General features: G+C 50.3%; 1 protein-coding gene across 1 annotated transcript; it reads right to left on the minus strand.

Annotated features, from left to right (window-relative positions):
- Positions 1–213: 213 nt before the first annotated feature.
- On the minus strand, positions 214–15,247 carry ICMT (isoprenylcysteine carboxyl methyltransferase). Its single transcript, XM_012473656.2, has 5 exons — positions 15,053–15,247; positions 14,221–14,309; positions 12,831–13,000; positions 11,246–11,463; positions 214–3,949 (listed from the first exon to the last, which is right to left on the minus strand). Exons 1-5 carry the CDS (start codon positions 15,245–15,247, stop codon positions 3,767–3,769), a joined length of 855 nt encoding a protein of 284 aa, XP_012329079.2. The 3' UTR covers positions 214–3,766.
- Between the last annotated feature and the right edge of the window lie 4,197 nt (positions 15,248–19,444).

Below are 19,444 nucleotides of genomic sequence, written 5' to 3' on the forward strand. Positions count from 1 at the left end.
CCTGCTACTTCAGGGCACTGAGGTTCCCGTTCCAAGGCCTTACAAACCTCTGTGGTGGCCTGCATCGTTACAACTGGTTAGAGATAGGAATCCAGAAGGAAACTGAGGAGGCAAAACACACGTGGTTTGAGGCTGAAGGCTTGAGACTTTTCTTCCCCAGGAGCGACATGACCTCAGTTTCTACATCCCATACAAGCACACCATGGCTCAGAGTGAAATCAAGTGCAGTTTTATTTATTTAAGAACTGGAAAGAATAATCAGTATCTGTGAAAGAAAGTCCAATTTAGAATATTTAAATAAACATTTCTGTATGTAAAAAGAAGAGTAGAATAATTACTCCATTAAGTTCCTCTCCTTGCAATGGGATAGACCGCCTCTACTGCAGATGGCCGGGTCTTCCAAACCCACGGCAGGTGCCACGTCTTCTGCAGCAGGCGCCCAGAGAATAAGCACTTCCCACCACGACGGAGAGGTCGAGGTCTTCTAACCTTGCCAAACCACTACAAAAGCAAACTATGGTGGGCAAGCCCAACTACCTAAGGCAGGAAGAAAGTGCAGCGAAGGGACAGTGGTGTGCTGTGCCTGTCGTGGGGGGACTGCTAGCAGCCAGCTGTGGCCGAGATCTTACCAAGCCTGATCGGTTAATGCAACTTCCTGGTTCAGGAACATTTTCCCTGTCAAATCAACCCCCCAGGTGGGTATATAAACAGAAGGGATGAGTAAAGCCTACTTTTTAGGCTTAAGGAGCAGCTCGCACCAGCAAAGGGGTGGCAGGTGGGCCACTGCCTTGTTTTCTGTCCTGCTAAGAGGCTCACCCCGCGACCTCTTCTGTAAACTGCCACTCGGCAGCAGCCTGCAAGCCCTCACAGAAGGCTTCACTTTATGCTGTTTCCAAGTAGCTTTGTTCTGGGCAGTACCTATTTTCTATTTAAGAATCTCCACTTTAAAACTTGCAATGGCCAGGCGCAGTGGCTCACGCCTGTAATCCCAGCACTTTGGGAGGCCGAGGCGGGTGGATCACGAGGTCAAGAGATCGAGACTATCCTGGTCAACACGGTGAAACCCCGTCTCTACTAAAAAAATACAAAAAATTAGCTGGGCACGGTGGCGTGTGCCTGTAATCCCAGCTACTCAGGAGGCTGAGGCAGGAGAATTGCCTGAACCCAGGAGGCGGAGGTTACGGTGAGCCGAGATCGCGCCATTGCACTCCAGCCTGGGTAACAAGAGCGAAACTCCGTCTCAAAAAAAAAAAAAAAAAAAAAAAAAAAAAACTTGCAATGGAAAAATAAATCTCTTGACAGCTTTTTAAATGAGAAAACTGGTGATGTGGCCTTGGCAGCAAATACCCAGAAAAGACTTTACCTCATTAACCTGATTCTCCCCGCCACTGCTGAATTTATAAAGCTAAAAATAATCTCCAGATCATGGAACTAAAAAGAAGCAATCACTTACCAAATCCTGCCCTCAAGGAGTTCATCTTTTATCCCTAAGCAATTGCTGACTTCTGCCCTGGGATTAGGAGGGTGGGAATGTTCTCTCACCATCCCCACCCCTGGAATTCCTCTTTAAAGCAGGCTACAATGTCAAGTTTCCCCTGGTGTCAGGCAGCATTTCACCGTGAAACCCTAAGACCTGCCTCCTGGGTTCCTTCCAGCTGATGGGCCTGGCGTGAAGGTGGGCTTTCTGGCCTCTGGCAGATGGAGGATGGTATTAAATGCCAACACTATCATTCTTACCATCCACAAGGCCAGGGACTGCCAACAGCTGCCCCAGACCTATCAACAAAAAAACTTCATGGCTCCCAGTGCGAATGGAGGCTGGGCCCCACGTTACTTAGATACAGGAGAAAGAACTTTCCCTCAGAGCTGGGGCAGGCTGCCAGAATCTAACTACATCCTCTCCCAGTTTGCAGTTCTAGGGAGTGGAATTTGCTACCCTAGGCATGGTCTAAAGGACAAGTTTAGAACCGATTCAACTCAAGTTCCCAAACAGAGAGAGTGCCAGTCGATGTCCCACCGTAGATCCTTCACTCCAGAGAGATTCTATTGATGGCTCGGCCACCGCCTTGGCTAGAGTCCCACCGCACGCCCGTTTTGAGGGCCAATGGGCAAGTCTGTCTGATTTTCAAACCAGCAGGTGTCACACTAGTAATCAATGAACCCGTAAGCCTCTTTGGTATATATAACAATGAAAAAATTCATTAAGTCATGAAATCTAGAAATAAGTCATATTTCTTAGTTGATAATATGCTTTTCTGAACATACATTTTAGGTATCTGGCACAATTAACCAAATGTCTGCCCATGTTTGTGTAGCTTTTTTACAGTACAGATTTCATTGATGTCACCCCTGCATCTGAGTATTAAAAACATTTGACATTGTTATTCTCAGTCCTCACAACACCCCTGTGAGGTAGGTGGTATTGACCCCATTCTACAGATGGGGAGGTCTAGGCACGGAAAGGTTTAGTGGCTCCTCGCAAGCTGCGCGGTGGGGCGAGAGTGGTGCTCTGGACCCGCGCCGACGCCGCCTTCACATTCACACTTCGTCAGGCCACCGCAACACTGCGTGGCAGGATCTCACACTGAGGCCAAGTTCCTGTCTTGTCCAGAATGAAGCCAGCGTCTCACCTCTTAAAGCTTCGATGTGTGACTCAAAGCCAACTGCTCTCCCAAACTTGCAAAACAAACATGTTGACTGAATCTTGGCTGGGACTATTTGCACTATTGAAGATTACTTTTGAGAGTCAATCTGCTTGGATTTGTCGTTGTATATGCTTAAACTAACCCTTTGGAACACAGTTTGAAATGACATGAGGGACAATGTAATTTTGAGAACAGAACCCAGAAAACAAGAGTTCTGAGATTTACACGAAATTGAGAATATAAGCTATGGTAAAATGAGAATCAAATCCCAAATAAATGGAGAGCAGCACTTCCAGTGTTTAACGCCGTGCACAGAGCAGGCATTTGGTAAGCACTTCTTGGATCAAGAGAAACTGACGCTCCTTTGAGCCGCCTGTCACTGACAACAGGAGCCAGGACCCCCAGGAAAGCTGGCTAGGGCCACGGTCACACAAAGCCACTCGGCCAAATCGTGTGGAGGTGTCTAGGCTTACTTGCTGCTGGATAAAAGTTGAGCTAGGAACGCCAAGCGAGCCCCCTTGGAAGGTGCACGGCTACTTATAAAAAATAGGTATGTGGCTACGATTAAATAGAGGAAGGGCCGAAGCATCCTGTGAGGAAGTATCTTTAAAACTGTCTACATGTTCATGCGGTGGGGACAGAAATAAAGAGGTTAAAGCGGTTTGTTTTGCGGTTAAATGAAAGGTTGTAAATGCATTTTTAATGCTGATAAGCAGGGTACCCGCTACCCCTTTCTGCTGTGGAAGTGTTGCTGAGGACAGAGTCTATCTCTCCCCGGGAGTCCTGGTTATCCTTTACTTACACTCTGGCCTTGGGGGCGGTGGCGTGTGGCCTCGGTTCTCCCCGGTCCCTCTGGAGGGCGCTGTGGAATATTGCTGCGATTTGCCTCTTACTGGTATTTCACCCACGTTCCACCTTGATTCAGCACAAGGACAGGCTGCTCCAGTGGGGCCTTGGGTCCTCAGGCCTTCTGACCGCTTGGTCTCAACGGACATTCCAGAAGAGTGACTAGTGACATATAAAACGATTAAGAAAATCCATGTTGTAGCGGCCAACCGGAAACAGTTTTGTCCCAGGTTGCACAGGGTCGGAGGCCCCAAGGTCACCGGAGTCACTGCCCATCACAGGTCCACCTTGACCCCCTTTATGAAAGGCAGGCCCGTGGGCACCCTCTTCTTATACTCCAGGTACTCCTCTCCAAAAAAGTGAATGAGTGAGATTTCTTCTTCTTCTATTCGATCACGGAAGAATCGCCACACTGTCAGGGCATAGCCGACGCCGCAGATGGGGTTACACAGCATCACCTGACAGAGGGAGACACCGGGGTCATCAGGGTGACCATGGGATGACACCTTGTGCTTTGGCGGGCACCTCTCTCTAATATCCAGAGGATCTCTTTGCCCGAGCCCTCCTGAGGCTGTCAGGGTCTCTGGGAGCAGTACTGTCACCTAAGCGCCCAGTGCTGCAGGCCTTTCTTATGTGCTTTTCTGTTGCTCGTCTTACATGAGACAGATCTGAAAATCACAAGATCAACCTCTGGGATTTCAACCCTCAGCTCGGGCAGACAGCAATGCCCCCACCTCCTGGTGTGAGCTCCCCAACATGGGGTCCTGTGCGCTGCCTTCCTGCCCAGGACCCCTCATACACAAATGCATTTGGTTACGCCACAGCTGTCCGGGCCTCTGCCTCAGCACGAGGTGCCCTGTATCTGAGCTTCCGAAACGCCCCTTTCAGCAGATCACCTCCCTGCGCAGCTTCAGCGCCTGAACCCCGCCTCCTGAGTCTGGGTTTTCAAGCCCAGAGAAGCAGCCTTTGCCTGCTTCCGCAGTCTCCTGTCTTCCCCATGCTGTGTCCGGTTTGCCTCTTACCTCTCTCTTTTTTCCCCCCAAGACAGGGTCTCACTGTCGTGTGGACTGCAGTGGTGTGATCATGGCTCACTGCAGCCTTAACCTTTTGGGCTCAAGTGATCCTCCCACCTCAGCCTCCCAAGCAGCTGGACCTACGGGTATGTGACACGAAGCCCAGCTAGTTGTGTATTTTTTGTAGACAGGTTTTCACCACGTTGTCTAGGCTCATATCAAACTCCTAAACTCAAGTGACCCTCCTGCCTCGGCCTCCCTAAAAGCTGAGGTTACAAGTGTGAGCCATCACACCCGGTTGTTCGACCACTTTTTTTGTTTTTGAGACAGGATCTCGCTCTGTCACCCAGGCTAGGGTACAGTAGCACGATCATGGCTCACTGCAGCCTTGACCTACCAGGCTCAAGCCATCCTCCTGCCTCAGCCTCCTATGTAGCTAGGACTACAGAATGATCCACTATGCTTGGTTAATTTTTTTCATTTTTTGTAGAGATGGGGCTTCACTATGTGACCCAGCCGAACTCGAACTCCTGGCCCTTTCTTCAACTTTTTTTTTTTTTTTTGAAACAGAGTTTCACTCTTGTTACCCAGGCTGGAGTGCAATGGCGCGATCTCGGCTCACCGCAACCTCCGCCTCCTGGGTTTAGGCAATTCTCCTGCCTCAGCCTCCTGAGTAGCTGGGATTACAGGCACGCGCCACCATGCCCAGCTAATTTTTTGTATTTTTAGTAGAGACAGAGTTTCACCATGTTGATCAGATGGTCTCGATCTCTTGACCTCATGATCCACCCGCCTCGGCCTCCCAAAGTGCTGGGATTACAGGCGTGAGTCACCGCACCTGGCCTACTTTTAAGAACATCCTGGCTGGGTGCAGGAGCTCACACCTGTAATCCCAGCACTTTGGGAGGCCAAGGTAGGCAGATCACCTGAGGTCAGGAGTTTGAGACAAGTCTAGCCAACAAGGCAAAATGCCATCTCTACTAAAAATAGAAAAATTAGCCAGGTGTGGTGGCCTGTAATCCCAGCTACTTGGGAGGCTGAGGCAGGAGAATTGCTTGAACCCAGGAGCCAGAGGTTGCAGTGAGCTGAGAACACCACTGCACTCCAGCCTGGGCAACAGAGTGAGACTCCCTCTCAAAAACAAAACAAAACAAAACAGTCCTTCAAGGTCAAAAGCATTCTCCAGCTTCTCAGGGAACCACTCACCTACTCCTGCCCACTGGTCCCCTATGGACATGCATCTTCCCCAACATACATTTTATTTATGCTTTCTAAACATACAGTTTAGGTGCCATTACAGCCACCTGGAGAGCCAGGCTCACGTCCTGACTTCTCACACCACCTCTTATTCAGCACTCACTGAGCTCCCAGTGCTGCTAAGCCGTTTACAATCATTACACTGTTCAACTCTCATGGCAAACCTGAGGATACACTACTATCCCCACTTTGCCTTTTTAAATTTTTATTTATTTATTTTTTAAAGACAGGGTCTCACTGTCCATATTGCCCAGGCTGGACTTGAACTCTTGGCTCAAGCCACCCTCCCGCCTCAGCTTCCCAAGTAGGAGGGACTACAGGCATGTGCCACCATGTCTAGCTACCCCAACTTTAACATGAGAGGAAAGGGAGGCCAAGCAGTGAATGGCAGAATCAGGACTGGCCCAGTCAGTGACTCCAGGGCCTGTGCCCTCACATCTGGCATAGCGTGCTGGGGACCCCCATAGCAGGATTTCTCGATAGCAGGCTGCAGCCTGTTACTGAGTCATGAAACCATTTGGAGCATCATGAACAGCATTACAAATAGTAAGATAGAAAACGGTGTTTTGTACACAGTAAGGGTAAGTCTTATTCCAGGAAAGACATGCTGTGGCACGTGTGTGTATGATTTTTGACCCCCAAAAAATCTAGGGCAAAAAGGTATGGAAAACGCTGTAGTTCTAGAGCACACATGTATACAGTAGGCAAGCATTTATGGCAAACTACATTATCCAGTCATAACCAATTTGTTCCCAGGGAAGGTAATTGTTAATGTGGGAGTTTTACATTTTCAGAAACAAAAATTTAAAGTAAATGCTATGTGATAATTTGCCCCAACTATACCATTAGGGGTCACCAGAGAGTCACCGAGGACCATGCATTGCTGATGGGACGCCTGAGAGATCTCTGGATCTGCCCAAAGACTCAGAGAGTTTTCCCAAAGACTTCGTAAATTTTCCAAAATTTATTCACATTCTTTGGCCAACTTTTTCTAGAACCAAAAGTACAGAATCAAGAGACAGTTTCAAGAAATAAGGCTTGGTGCTAGGCATGGAGGATCACACCTGTAATCTCAGCATTTTGGGAGGCTGTGCAGTGAGAGGACTGCTTGAGCCCAGGAGTTCGAGATCTGCTTCGGCAACACAGGAAGACCCCATCTCTAAAAAAAAATAAAAAATCAGCTGGGTGTGGCCAGGCATGGTGGCTCACGCCTGTAATCCAGCACTTTGGGAGGCTGAGGCAGGCGGATCACGAGGTCAGGAGATCAAGACCATCCTGGCTAACATAATGAAACCCTGTCTCTATTAAAAATACAAAAAATTAGCTGGGTGTGGTGGCACGTGCCTGTAGCCCCAGCTACTTGGGAGACTGAGGCAGGACAATCGCTTGAACCTGGGAGGCAGAGGTTACAGATCGCACCACTGCACTCAAGCCTGGGCAACAGAGCGAGACTCTGTCTCAAAAAAAAAAAAAAAAAATTAGCTGGGTGTGGTGGTATATGCTTATAGTCCCAGCTACTCAGGAGACGGAAGCAGGAGGACTACTTGAGCCCAGGAGTTTGAGACTAGCCTGGGCAACACAGCGAGACCTCATCTTTTTTTTTTTGAGACAGTTTCACTCTTGTTGCCCAGGCTGGAGCACAACAGCGTGATCTCAGCTCACCGCAACCTCCACCTACCAGGTTGAAGAGATTCTCCTACCTCAGCTTCCCAAGTAGCTGGGGTTACAGGCATGCACTACCACGCCTGGCTAATTTTTTGTATTTTTAGTAGAGACATGGAGGGTTTCTCCATGTTGGTCAGGCTGGTCTCGAACTCCCAACCTCAGGTGACCCACCTACCTCAGCCTCCCAAAGTGCTGAGATTACAGGCGTGAGCCACCATGCCTAGCTGAGACCTCATCTTTAATACATAAATAAATAATTTTGGCCAGGCGCGGTGGCTCATACCTGCGATCCCAGCACATTGGGAGGCCGAGGCAGGCAGATCACCTGAGGTCAGGAGTTCGAGACAAGCCTGACCAACATGGAGAAATCCGTCTCTACTAAAAATAGAAAATTAGCCAGGCATGGTGGTGAATGCCTGTAATCCTAGCTACTCAGGAGGCTGAGGCTCTGCAACTCCGGGAGGCTGAGTTTGCAGTGAGCAGAGATTGCGCCACTGCATTCCAGCCTGGGTTACAGAGTGAGACTCCGTCCCAAAAAAAAAAAAAAAAAATTAGCCAGGCATGGTGGCATACACCTATAGTTGCAGCTACTTAGGAGACTAAGGTGGGAGGATCACTTGAGCCCAGGAGGTCGAGGCTGTGATAAGCCATAATCATGCCATTGCACTCCAGCCTGGGTAATAGACCCTGCCTCAAAAAAATAAATAATAATTTTTAAAAAGAAATAGCCAGGCGCAGTGGCTCACCCCTGTAATCCCAGCACTTTGGGAGGCCAAGGTGGGCAGATCATGAGGTCCAGAGTTTGAGACCAGCCTCACCAACATCGTGAAACCCCGTCTCTACTAAAAATACAAAAATTAGGCCGGGCACGGTGGCTCACGCCTGTAATCCCAGCACTTTGGGAGGCCGAGGCGGGTGGATCACGAGGTCAAGAGATCGAGACCATCCTGGTCAACATGGTGAAACCCCATCTCTACTAAAAATACAACAAATTAGCTGGGCACGGTGGCACGCACCTGTAATCCCAGCTACTCAGGAGGCTGAGGCAGGAGAATTGCCTGAACCCAGGAGGCGGAGGTTGCGGTGAGCCGAGATTGCGCCATTGCACTCCAGCCTGAGTAACAAGAGCGAAACCCCGTCTCAGGAAAAAAAAAAAAAAATACAAAAATACAAAAATTAGTCAGGTGCGGTAGCTCACGCCTGTAATCCCAGCACTTTGGGAGGCTGAGGCAGGAGGATCATCTGAGGTCGGGAGTTCAAGATCAGCCTGACCAACATGAAGAAACTCTGTCTCTACTAAAAATACAAAATTAGTGAGGCGTGGTGGCGCATGCCTATAATCCCAGCTACTCAGGAGGCTGAGGCAGGAGAATCGCTTGAACCCGGGAGGCAGAGGTTGCAGTGAGTCAAGATTGCACCACTGCACTCCAACCTGGGCAATAAGAGCAAAACTCTGTCTCAAAAAAAAAAATTAGTTGGGTGTGTGTAATCCCAGCTACTCCGGAGGCTGAGGCAGGAGAATCATTTAAACCCCGGAGGCGGAGGTTTCAGTGAGCTGAGATCATGCCACTTCACTCCAGCCTTGCAACAGAGGAAAACTCTGTCTCAAAAAAAAAAAAAAAGAAACATAAGCAATACAGCCAGGTGCAGTGGCTATAATCCTAACACTTTTTCTTTTCTTTTTTTTTTTTGAGCGAGAGTCTTGCTGTGTCACCCTGGCTGGAGTGCAGTGGTGTGACCTCAGCTCACTGCAACCTCTGCCTCCCAGGTTCAAGCAATTCTTGTGCCTCAGTCTCCCAATTAGCTGGGATTATAAGCATGAGCCACCACACCTGGCCTAATCCCAGCACTTTAGAAGGCCAAGGTGAGAGGATCGCTTGAGTCCAGGAGTTCAAGACCAGCATGGGCAACAAAGGGAGAACCATCTCTTTTTTGTTGTGGTGGGGGAGACAGAGTCTCGCTCTGTCACCCAGGCTGGAGTGCCGTGGCATGATCTCAGCTCACTGCAACCTCCACCTCCCGGGTTCAAGCAATTCTCATGTCTCAAGACTCCTGAGTAGCTGGGATTACAGGTGTGTGCCACCATGCCCAGCTAATTTTTATATTTTTAGTAGAGGTGGGGTTTTGCCATGTTGTCTAGGCTAGTTTCAAACTCCTAACCTCAAGTGATCTACCCACCTCGGCCTCCCAAAGTGCAGGGATTACAGGTGTGAGCTACTGTACCCGGCTAATTGATCTGTCTTTTTTTAAAAGGGCTGGGTGAGGTGGCTCACACAGGTAATCCCAGCAGTCTGGAGGCCGAGGCAGGTGGATTATGAGGTCAGGAGTTCAAGACCAGCCTGGCCAACATGGTGAAACCCCATCTCTACTAAAAATACAAAAAAGTAGCCAGGTGTGGTGGTGGGTGCCTGTAATCCCAGCTACTTGGGTGGCTGAGGCAGAGAATTGCTTGAACCCGGGAGGCGAAGGTTGCAGTGAGCCGAGATCGAACCACTGCACTCCAGCCTGGGTGACAGAGCAAGACTCTGTACTCCCGTAAAAAAGCCAGGCACAGTGGCTAAAGCCTGTAACACCAGGACTTTGAGAGGCCCAGGAGGGCAGATTGCTTGAGCTCAGGAGTTCAAGATCACCCTAGGCAACTCCAAAACCCTGTCTCTACAAAAAATAAAAATAAAAAATTAGTCAGGCATGGTGGTTCGTGCCTATAGTCCCAGCTACTTGGGAGACAGAGGTTGCAGTGAGCTGAGATCGCACTGCTGCACTCTGGCCTGGGTGACAGAGCAAGACTATGTCTCCAAAAACATAAAGGCTTTTTCTTCAGCCTGAGACAGAACAAACCTCCACAGCTTACACAGCTCACTAACACATGACCTTGGCCTCATTAATATCTATTTCTCACAAAAACCAGCTAAGCTGCTACAGGAGTGGTAAACGGCACTCCCTTCCCTAAACCCCATCTCTGTCCAGAGTCCTCAGACCCTCTGCGGTGCTTCAGATCTATTAACAGGTTGCAGGGGCAGAGAAGGGGACAGGCACAGCGGCTCATGCCTATAATGCTAGCACTTTGGGAGGCTGAGGTGGGAGGATCACTTTAAGGCCAAGAGTTTGAGACCAGCCTGGACAACACAGTAAGACCCTGTCTCTACCAAAAAATAAAAATAAAAAAAGCTAAAAAACAAAACAAAAACAAAAACAAAAAAACGGCTAGGCACAGTGGCTCACACCTGTAATCATAGCACTTTGGGAGGCTGAGGCAGGCAGCTCATGAGATCAGGAGTTCGAGACCAGCCTGGCCAACACAGTGAAACCCTGTCTCTACTAAAAATGCAGAAATCAGCGGGGTGTGGTGGCATGAGCCTGTAGTCCCAGCTACTTAGAAGGCTAAAGCAGAAGAATTGCTCGAACCCGGGAGGCGGAGGTTGCAGTGAGCCGGGACCACGCCACTGCACTCCAGCCTGGGTGACAAGAGTGAGACTCCATCTCAAAAAAAAAAAAAACCAGGTAGAAACAGGATGAAGGGATATGGCAGGTAGTTAACAGCACCAAGAATCACCAAAGGTTTGTGTACCCAGGTTTTGTGCACATAATAAAAACCATTAATGACTAGATTAGTTCTGCTGACTTTTTTTTTTATCACTTGAAACATGCCGAGGAGAACATGTACCTGTTTAAAGGAGACCAACAATCTCGTGAATACATTGAAAACTTCTAACTGTATACTTTGAAATGGTGACTTTCATGGTATGTGAATTATATCACAATGTTTAAAATGTTAGGGAAAAAAAAAAAAGGAAAGCGGTATCATATTTGATACCATACCTGAGTTCCAATACTCCAGTAAAACCACCCGACGTAAGAAGGATGCCGGAACCAAGCGTATACTCCACTGGTCACCAGAGTATGGGTATCTGATTTTTCATTCTGCACCACGTGGTTGAAATTGGAGCCAGCTGTAAACATGGCCGCCTTCCTCAGACATTCTCCAAAGACCACCATCAGCAGCCCCGTGATGCTGAGCCAGGTGATCTGCTTCAGTTCTGCAGGAGAGAGACATCGATGACAAACAAGGAGTGAAACACTGGCCTGCTGAGCTCCCCTTTGAACTGCTGAAAATTAACCTATTTTCCCGAAGATAGAAAAAAACAGAAAATGTGCTTGTGGGCAATCAGCATTTGTCATCACATTAAAATTTCATGATAAGAAAACACATTCCCCTGCGTTGTGCTGTTCATCGGTTTACTTTAAAATGCCAACAAGCCAATAAGAGCATCATAGTAAAGAGAGGCTCTCCTGCTACAGCTGATGGGATCTCTGGCTCACGGCTCCCAGGCACATGCTCAGTCCTTCATTTGGGGATAAGCACAGCTAAGAGAAGCAAAGAAGGGTCCAAGGTTTCCACCCAGAATTCTAAGAGCCACATGTAGTTCATTTCATTGGCTTTGGGACGTTCAATTTAGTCTTGCTCTGTCGCCCAGGCTGGAGTGCAGTGGCACAATCTCGGCTCACTTCAACCTCCGCCTCCCTGGTTCAAGCAATTCTTCTGCCTCAGCCTCCCAAGTAGCTGGGACTACAGATGCCCACCACCATACTTGGCTAATTTTTTGTACTTTTTTAGTAGAGATGGCATTTCACCATGTTAGCCAGGATAATCTCGATCTCCTGACCTCATGATCTGCCTGCCTCAGCCCCCCAGTTTTGGGATTACAGGTGTGAGCTACCGTCCTTGTGCCTGCCGTATTTTTTTTTTTTTTTTTTGAGATGGAGTCTCACTCTCATTGCCCAGGCTGGAGTACAATGGCATGATCTCGGCTCACTGCAACCTCTACCTCCTGGGTTCAAGCAATTCTCCTGCCTCAGCCTCCCAAGTAGCTAAGAATACAGGCATGCGCCACCATGCCCAGCTAACTTTGTATTTTTAGTAGAGACTGGGTTTCACCATGCTGGTTAGGCTGGTCTCGAATTCCTGACCTCATGTGATCCACCTGCACCTCACACGATCCACCTGCTTCAGCCTCCCAAAGCGATGGAATTACAGGCATGAGCCACCACACCTGGTCTTGTTAATAAACTCTTACGGGAAATGTCTAAAGTCACAGAAAGTGAATAGATGCAAATATCTGACTGTAAAATTAGAATCACAACTACCCAAGGCTGTGACTTCCCATTAGATGGTGCGCTACGTGATGCAAGCTTTAAAGCAAAAGGTCAACACGTCCTCCAGTCAAAATCCAGAAGCAGAATTCATGAGCGGAGCTCATCCTTTATAAATAGCTTAGTGAGGATAGAGGTCTGAGGAATATCACTTGGGGGAGATTAGACCTGAAAGGTGAATCAATGTCACTGTCCTCAACCTGAATGGGAGCCACCCTTCTCCCTTCCAGAGGGGAACATAAGGCACACGAACCTGGCCAAAAAATGTTTTCAAGTGTGAACTCTATCCAAGAAGAAAGAGCAGCGACTGTATACTCCAGACTGTGATTCAGGAGAAAGGAATCCAAGGACAGACTTTTGGGATTATTGACTGCTGTCACCAAGTATTCAGAATAATGGAACAATGACAGGGAGCACATGTACCTATTTAAAGATAAAAAGAGAGTTAAGTTGGGATAAGAGAACCAAGTTAGCCATAAGTGCAGATGTGGGTTTCCTGAGCTGTCCCTAATTCTATGAGGCCCTGTGCTCACCTGTCTGAGAGTGGACACAGGCACCCATCTGCAGCATCTATTACCTCAGGTTTTAGGAAAGTGGAGTTTTTAACAGACTGTTTTTGTTTTGTTTTGATTTTTGAGACACAGTCTCGCTATGTCACCCAGGCTGGAATGCAGTGGTGCGATCTCGGTTCAATGCAACCTCGGCTCACTGCAACCTCCACCTCCCAGGTTCAAGTGATTCTCCTGCTTCAGCCTCCCAAGTAGCTAGGACTACAGGCGCCCGCCACCACGCCCGGCTAATTTTTGTATTTTTAGTAGAGATGTAGTTTCACTATGTTGGCCAGGCTGGTCGTGAACTCCTGACCTCATGATCCGCCCGCCTCACCATCCCAAAGTGCTGGGATGACAGGCGTGAGCCACCGCGCCTGGCAAGGCACTGTTTTTGAATGTCACAGGCAAAACCAACCCGCAGGTCATGGAGGCATTATGGATCCTTCCGTCCTTTAAAAATGACACTACACACAAAAAAACATGAAAGAGGAAGATAGCAACATAAAGGAGTGATGTATGTCGGGTACGAAATTTAACACAACTGAAATAATTCCAGCAAAGAAGGATTAGATGGCTCAAAATATTGATAAGAGGAGATAAAACTTTTTACCTTGAAGCCACTGGTTCATATCCAGGTCAGACTAGAAGGCTCAAGGGACTGAAATCATAGTGTAGGGAAAAATCCTACAATGGCTGTGGGGATGCACTAGATGTGACCTAATAGAAATTAGAGATGAAAAAGGCCTATGAAGACCAAGCCAGAGCCCTGCCCCTGCCCGCCACCGAGGACCTGCACCCCTTCCGGGAAGGGCTGGTCACATTACTGAATGCTGTCACCACAGCTGCGGATGACAGCACCTTTGGGGGTGCCAGGGAGACCTGTTTCTGCCTGATACAGAATCAATCCACAGGCACGAAATCACAAGGGCTGAAATGTGAGCAACTAGGGGGCAGCCAGGAGACTTCATGTCCAGAGAACCCTGAACAGTCTTTTGCCGGTCACAGATGAGACAGGGATGAGGAAATGCCACTCCTGACCCTCTGATCTGTCCACCCTCGCCTGAAAACCGGTATTCCCGAAGGACTTCTTACCAGCCAAAGTGAGTCCAAGAAGACTGGCTAAAACTTAGCAGCACACCGCAGCCGAACACAAAGCCCAGGAAACAAGCTCGGATGGCTATCTGCAAGGGACCCAAGAGAAGCTGTCACCCGCAGTCCTCGGAGTACAGATCTGGGCTACTGACCTTCCCGGGATAGGCAGGCCACACACAGGCAAGCAAACAGGGCCGATTTGCTGAAGTTGAGAGGGAGAAGCGGGCGACCTGGGTTCAAATTCTGCACCCACCCCTCTCTGGCTGTGTGGCCTCCCAGCAAATTATTTAACCTCTCTGGGCTTTGTTTCCCCATCTACACCCAGGAGATAATAGTACCTACTTTTCAGGACTTCGGGAAGGATTACTAAAAACACTTAAGACTAACTGCTACCTAGATTTTAGCTGCCATTATTATTATTATTCGCGATTATTCTTCAGGGCTGTAGGAAAACAGCTTAAGCCTAGTTTATGAGGTCAGGGCACCCGGGCCTGTGCGCCCAGCCCCACCCACGTCACTGCGGGGCCTTTGACCTGAGAAGGGGCAGCAGGTAGGTCTCCGCACCTTAAGTTACATAAAGGCACTCGCGGGCTCGCTCACTCCCACCCCACGCACACTTGCTGAGCTGCACGAGCTGCAATTTAACACCCACACCCCGGGTGCAGGGCGCCCGAGCCCGGAGAGGCAGGGTCCCCTCCTGCGACCTGAACTCGCGGATGAAAAGCGCGCGCGTGGGAGGCCGCTGCGGGACCGGGGAGAAAGGTGCTCACGCGCCGCGCAGAGCGGACCCCCACCCGCCCCACCTGCCCCGCCGGCCCTCGCCGGCCTGCACCTGGTAGCGCGGCGGCCGATAGATCAGCAGCAGCAGCGCGTTGAGCCCGGCCACGTAGAGCGCCAGCCCGGTGCGGCCCTGCAGGCCGGCGCGCGTGAGTAGCGGCAGCGCGAGCACCGAGGCCCCTAGCAGGAAGGTGGCCAGGCTGAGACGCGCTTCGGAGCCCGGCGGAGCCCGCGCCGCGCAGCCCGCCATGGCGCAAGGCGGCGGACGAGCGGGCGGCGGCGCCGGCTGTAGCCCGGGGAAACGCGCTGGCCGCGCCTGCGCACTGCGCCGCCGACGCCGGTCTGGGAAGGGCAGCTGCCCGGAGCCGCGCGCCGCCTGCCAGTTCTCGCGAGAACTCCGGTCAGTCGGGTTGGTGGCCCAAATTTGGCGGGAGCACCCCGCCCCGCCCCGCCCCTTCGGATCAGCGGGGCTCTGAGTCGGGCTCTGGGACTGGCTAGCGCCGGGCGGGGGACGGAGAAGTCGCTTCCGGCCTCTGCCCAAACTTAGTCCCAAACTCAGGAGTTTCCTATCCCAAGAAGCAATTTAAAGTTTGAAACGACCCAGGCGCGGTGCCTCACGCCTGTAATCCCAGCACTTTGGGAGGCCGAGGCGGGCAGAACATTTGAGGTCAGGAGTTCGAGACCAACCTGGCCAACATGGGGAAACCCCGTCTCTACTAAAAATACAAAAATTACACTGCACTCAAGCTTGGGCGACAGATTGAGGCTCTGTCACAAAAAAGAAATACAAAAATTAGCTGGGCGTGGTCTCGCACGCCTGTAATTCCAGCTGCTTGGGGGGCTAAGGCAGGAGACTTGCTTGAACCCGGGAGACGGAAGTCGCAGCAAGCCGAGATTGCGCCACTGCACTCCAGCCTGGATGACAAAGTGAGACTCTGTCTCAAAAAAAGAAAAAAGTTTGAGAGCGGCCGCACCCTCGCCGGCCCCGCGTGGTCCTGGAAAACCAGACGCCCTGGGGCGCAGGTGCAGCCAAGTGCGGGAATCTTCCGCGGGTCCCTGGAAAGCGGCCTGGACAACGGCACCTGGGCATGCATGCGACAGGACCACCGCCCGCTTAAGTTCCTGTTGTGGAACAAGGCTGGGCAGTGGTGGGAATGCTCAGAATGTATTCAGTTTTTAAAAAGCAGGAAGCAAAGCCTTTCGGTGGATCCTGACTTCACTTGGGGGAAAAGGGCAGGTGAGCCTGGGAAAATGATCGAGCTATAAGCCAAAATGACACACTGGTGACTATATATGTACTTTTTTTTTTTTTTTTTTTGAGACAGGGTCTCACTCTGTATCCCAGGCCAGAGTGTGGCAGCCTGTAACTCCTAGGCCCAAGCGATCCTCCTCTCTGTCAGCCTCCCAAAGCACTGCAGGTATGAGCCACCACCCCTGGTCTGTCTGTAGGTGGTGGCACTCTGGATGATTTGTATTGTCTTTATGTGTTTTTGCAGTTTCCAGACTGCCTACGGTGAACATAGATTACTTTTTTTTTTTTCAAACGGAGTTTTGCTCTTATTGCCCAGGCTGGAGTGCAATGGCATGATCTCGACTCACTGCAACCTGTGCCGCCTCCCTGATTCAAGAAATTCTCCTGCCTCAGCCTCCCAAGTAGCTGGGATTACAGGAGCCTGCCACCATAGCACCTAATTTTTTTGTATTTTTAGTAGAGATGGGTTTTCACCATGTTGGCCAGGCTAGTTTCGAACTCCTAACCTCAGTAATCCACCTGGCTCGGTCTCCCAAAGTGCTGGGATTACAGGCGTGAGCCACTGCGCCTGGCCCATACATTGCTTTTATAATCAGAAGTTGTTCTCTTATGTTTTAAAAAGTAAATGCTCTCACCTCAGGTAGCTCAGAGAGCCATGCTGGAGGAGAAAAGCCAGTAAGTGAACCAACAACCCAGAATAAACTCTGCAGGGGTGGGAGTGGGGCGGGAGCAAAGCAAGGATGGGGAGCAGAGAGGGACCCCAGGGGAGGCCCTCAGCTTGGAGGGTGGCAGGGCAAGGAGGCTGCAAGGAACAGACGCCAGAGTTAGGCCTTGGGGCCCTCAGGGATGGACAGCCTGCCCTCCATTGGAAATGAGATCAAGGAGGGAGTGAGGGCTCAGCGTTTGAAAGGCACAGAGGCGGGACGGAGCAAGGCTGAGAAGGTATGGGGACAGGCCCTCGGGGAGGCTGGCACCAAGTGGTGGGTCAGTGAGCATGAGGCAGGCAGTCTGTGAGCCCTGCATCTGAGCCCCTCACCTCTCGACTCTTGTCCCTGCAGGTCCTGGCAGGAGCTCTGGTATCTGGGAAGCTAGATGGAGAGCCTGGGCTGGAGCCCACCCTCTGCAACCTAGCTTTGTGACCTTGGCAAATCCATTCTATGCGCCTCTGTTTCCTGTACAATGGGGACCTGATTTATCTGGCAACCTCCACCAGATTGGTGTTTTTTCTGTAAAGCCCAGTACCATTTTATTTTATTTTATTATTTTATTTTTATTTTTTGAGACAAAGTCTCATTCCGTCGCCAGGCTGGAGTGCAATGGAGTGATCTCAGCTCACTGCAACCTCCACCTCCCAGGTTCAAGGCATTCACCTGCCTCAGCTTACGGAGTAGCTAGGACTACAGACGTGCACCACCACATCTGGCTAATTTTTTTTTTATTTTTAGTAGATACAGGGTTTCACAATGTTGGCCAGGCTGGTCTTGAACCTCTGACCTCAGGTGGGCCACCCGCCTTGGCCTCCCAAAGTGCCGGGATTACAAGCGTGAGCCACCGCACCTGGCCCATTTTACTTTATTAATTTATTTTTTTGAGATAGGGCCTCACTGTTGCCCAGGCTGGAATGCAGTGTCGAGATCATAGCTCACTGCAGCCTCGAACTCCTGGGCTCAGACTATCCTCCTGCCTCAGGCTCTCGAGTTGCTGGGACTATAAGCATGCACTGTGCCTGTACTGTGCTACATCTACACAGTAGATGTGCTACACAGTAGTACATCCACTACTGTGCTACTGTAGTACTTGCTACATCCCAGTACTGTGCCTGGCTCCAGTACTGTGTTTAAACAGTGCTCAGAAAACTTGCTAAATTTGGTGGATGGGAATTGAAAAGAGAATTAATGGGTTTTTTTGTTTGTTTGTTTTTTGAGATGGAGTTTTGCTCTTGTTGCCCAGGCTGGAGTGCGGTGGCGAAATCTTGGCTCACCACAACCCCCAATTCCCAGGTTCAAGGCATTCTCCCGCCTCAGCCTCCTGAGTAGTTGGGATTACAGGCATACACCACCACGCCTGGCTAATTTTGTATTTTTAGTAGAGATGGGATTTCTCCACGTTGATCAGGCTGGTCTCGAACTCCCGACCTCAGATGATCCTCCTGCCTCGGCCTCCCAGCGGTGAGCCACTGTAGCCGTCAAGATTTAATGTTTTAAAAAACAAAGTCCCCTAGCTGCAGTGCCACATGGGAAGGAGCCTGGGCGTGAATGTTCCTGGGAGCTAAGAGCTCCTGGGACTGCCACCAGTTTCCCGTGGCCTCCCCGAGACTTGGGACCTCTCCCTCTGCACCAGGACATCTCAGGACCACCAGAGGGCACTCATCACAACTTCACCGCTGGAAGTGAGCTGGTCCTGGGGCCAAAAACCACTCTGCCTGGAAGCCCTCCCCTGGCTCTTGGCATTTGCTCTCCTCAATGTATAATGGCCCTGATTTACCCCCAGGGCCTGTTGCCATCCGAGGGTGTAGAGTAACGTGTAACCAGACTGGAGAACCAGAGCAGTGCTCCCTCCTCTGCCCATTACCTCCCCTTGGGCCCTCCCTCTTGATCAGCTTCCATTTTGAAAAAGGGAGAAAGAAAGCAGGGGCAGTCTACTCCCAGGTGGGGCCGGTTCAGGGAAGGAGAATTTTCAGAAGTTGCTGGAGTTGCTGAATGTGTCAGGGCCCAGGATTCACAGAACAGTGATGGAGGAGAAACGAGAGTAAGCAGATCTAAGCACACAAGAGCATAAAACCAGAGAAACAAAGTCACATGCCCACAAACACAGGGAAGCATGCACTCAGAGATGCACAGACACACGCCAACTCCACGCGGGGACCTGCTTTCCTGCCACAGAGGAAAGCAATCTGATCAAACAGACCTACCGTGCACCCAGCCCTCCATGCTTACGGACAACACACCTACAAACGTTTAGGAAAGAGAGGGAGACTGCTTTGCCTGCGATGCCTTGCTTGCCTTTTCTAGTAAATAAACATTTGAATGCGTTTTGTTCTAGGAGCTTTGGAGGCAGGCACAAAGGGAACCCTTTCTCATGCAGGAAGGCCCCTCCGCAGCCTCCCCCTTCCCTCCCCCTTCCCTCCCCCACCTGCCTTTCGCCCACGGGCTGAAGTGGCTTTCTTTCCTGGGTCTGAGGATCTCTCCTGTTTTA

The sequence above is a fragment of the Aotus nancymaae genome, unplaced genomic scaffold (assembly GCF_030222135.1).
Source record: "Aotus nancymaae isolate 86718 unplaced genomic scaffold, 86718_ANA_hifiasm-v0.15.2.pri h1tg000053l, whole genome shotgun sequence".
NCBI lineage: Eukaryota > Metazoa > Chordata > Mammalia > Primates > Aotidae > Aotus > Aotus nancymaae.

Bases quoted from the DNA above. Each gene is read 5' to 3' on its own strand.
- ICMT (XM_012473656.2), bottom strand. From the start codon at position 15,247: ATGGCGGGCTGCGCGGCGCGGGCTCCGCCGGGCTCCGAAGCGCGTCTC. The intron at 14,310-15,052 runs GTGCAGGCCGGC...GGTCCCTTGCAG, and splicing joins ATCGGCCGCCGCGCTACCAG to ATAGCCATCCGAGCTTGTTT. The intron at 3,950-11,245 runs GTATGGTATCAA...TCCCTCTGTCAG, and splicing joins ACTGGAGTATTGGAACTCAG to GTGATGCTGTGTAACCCCAT.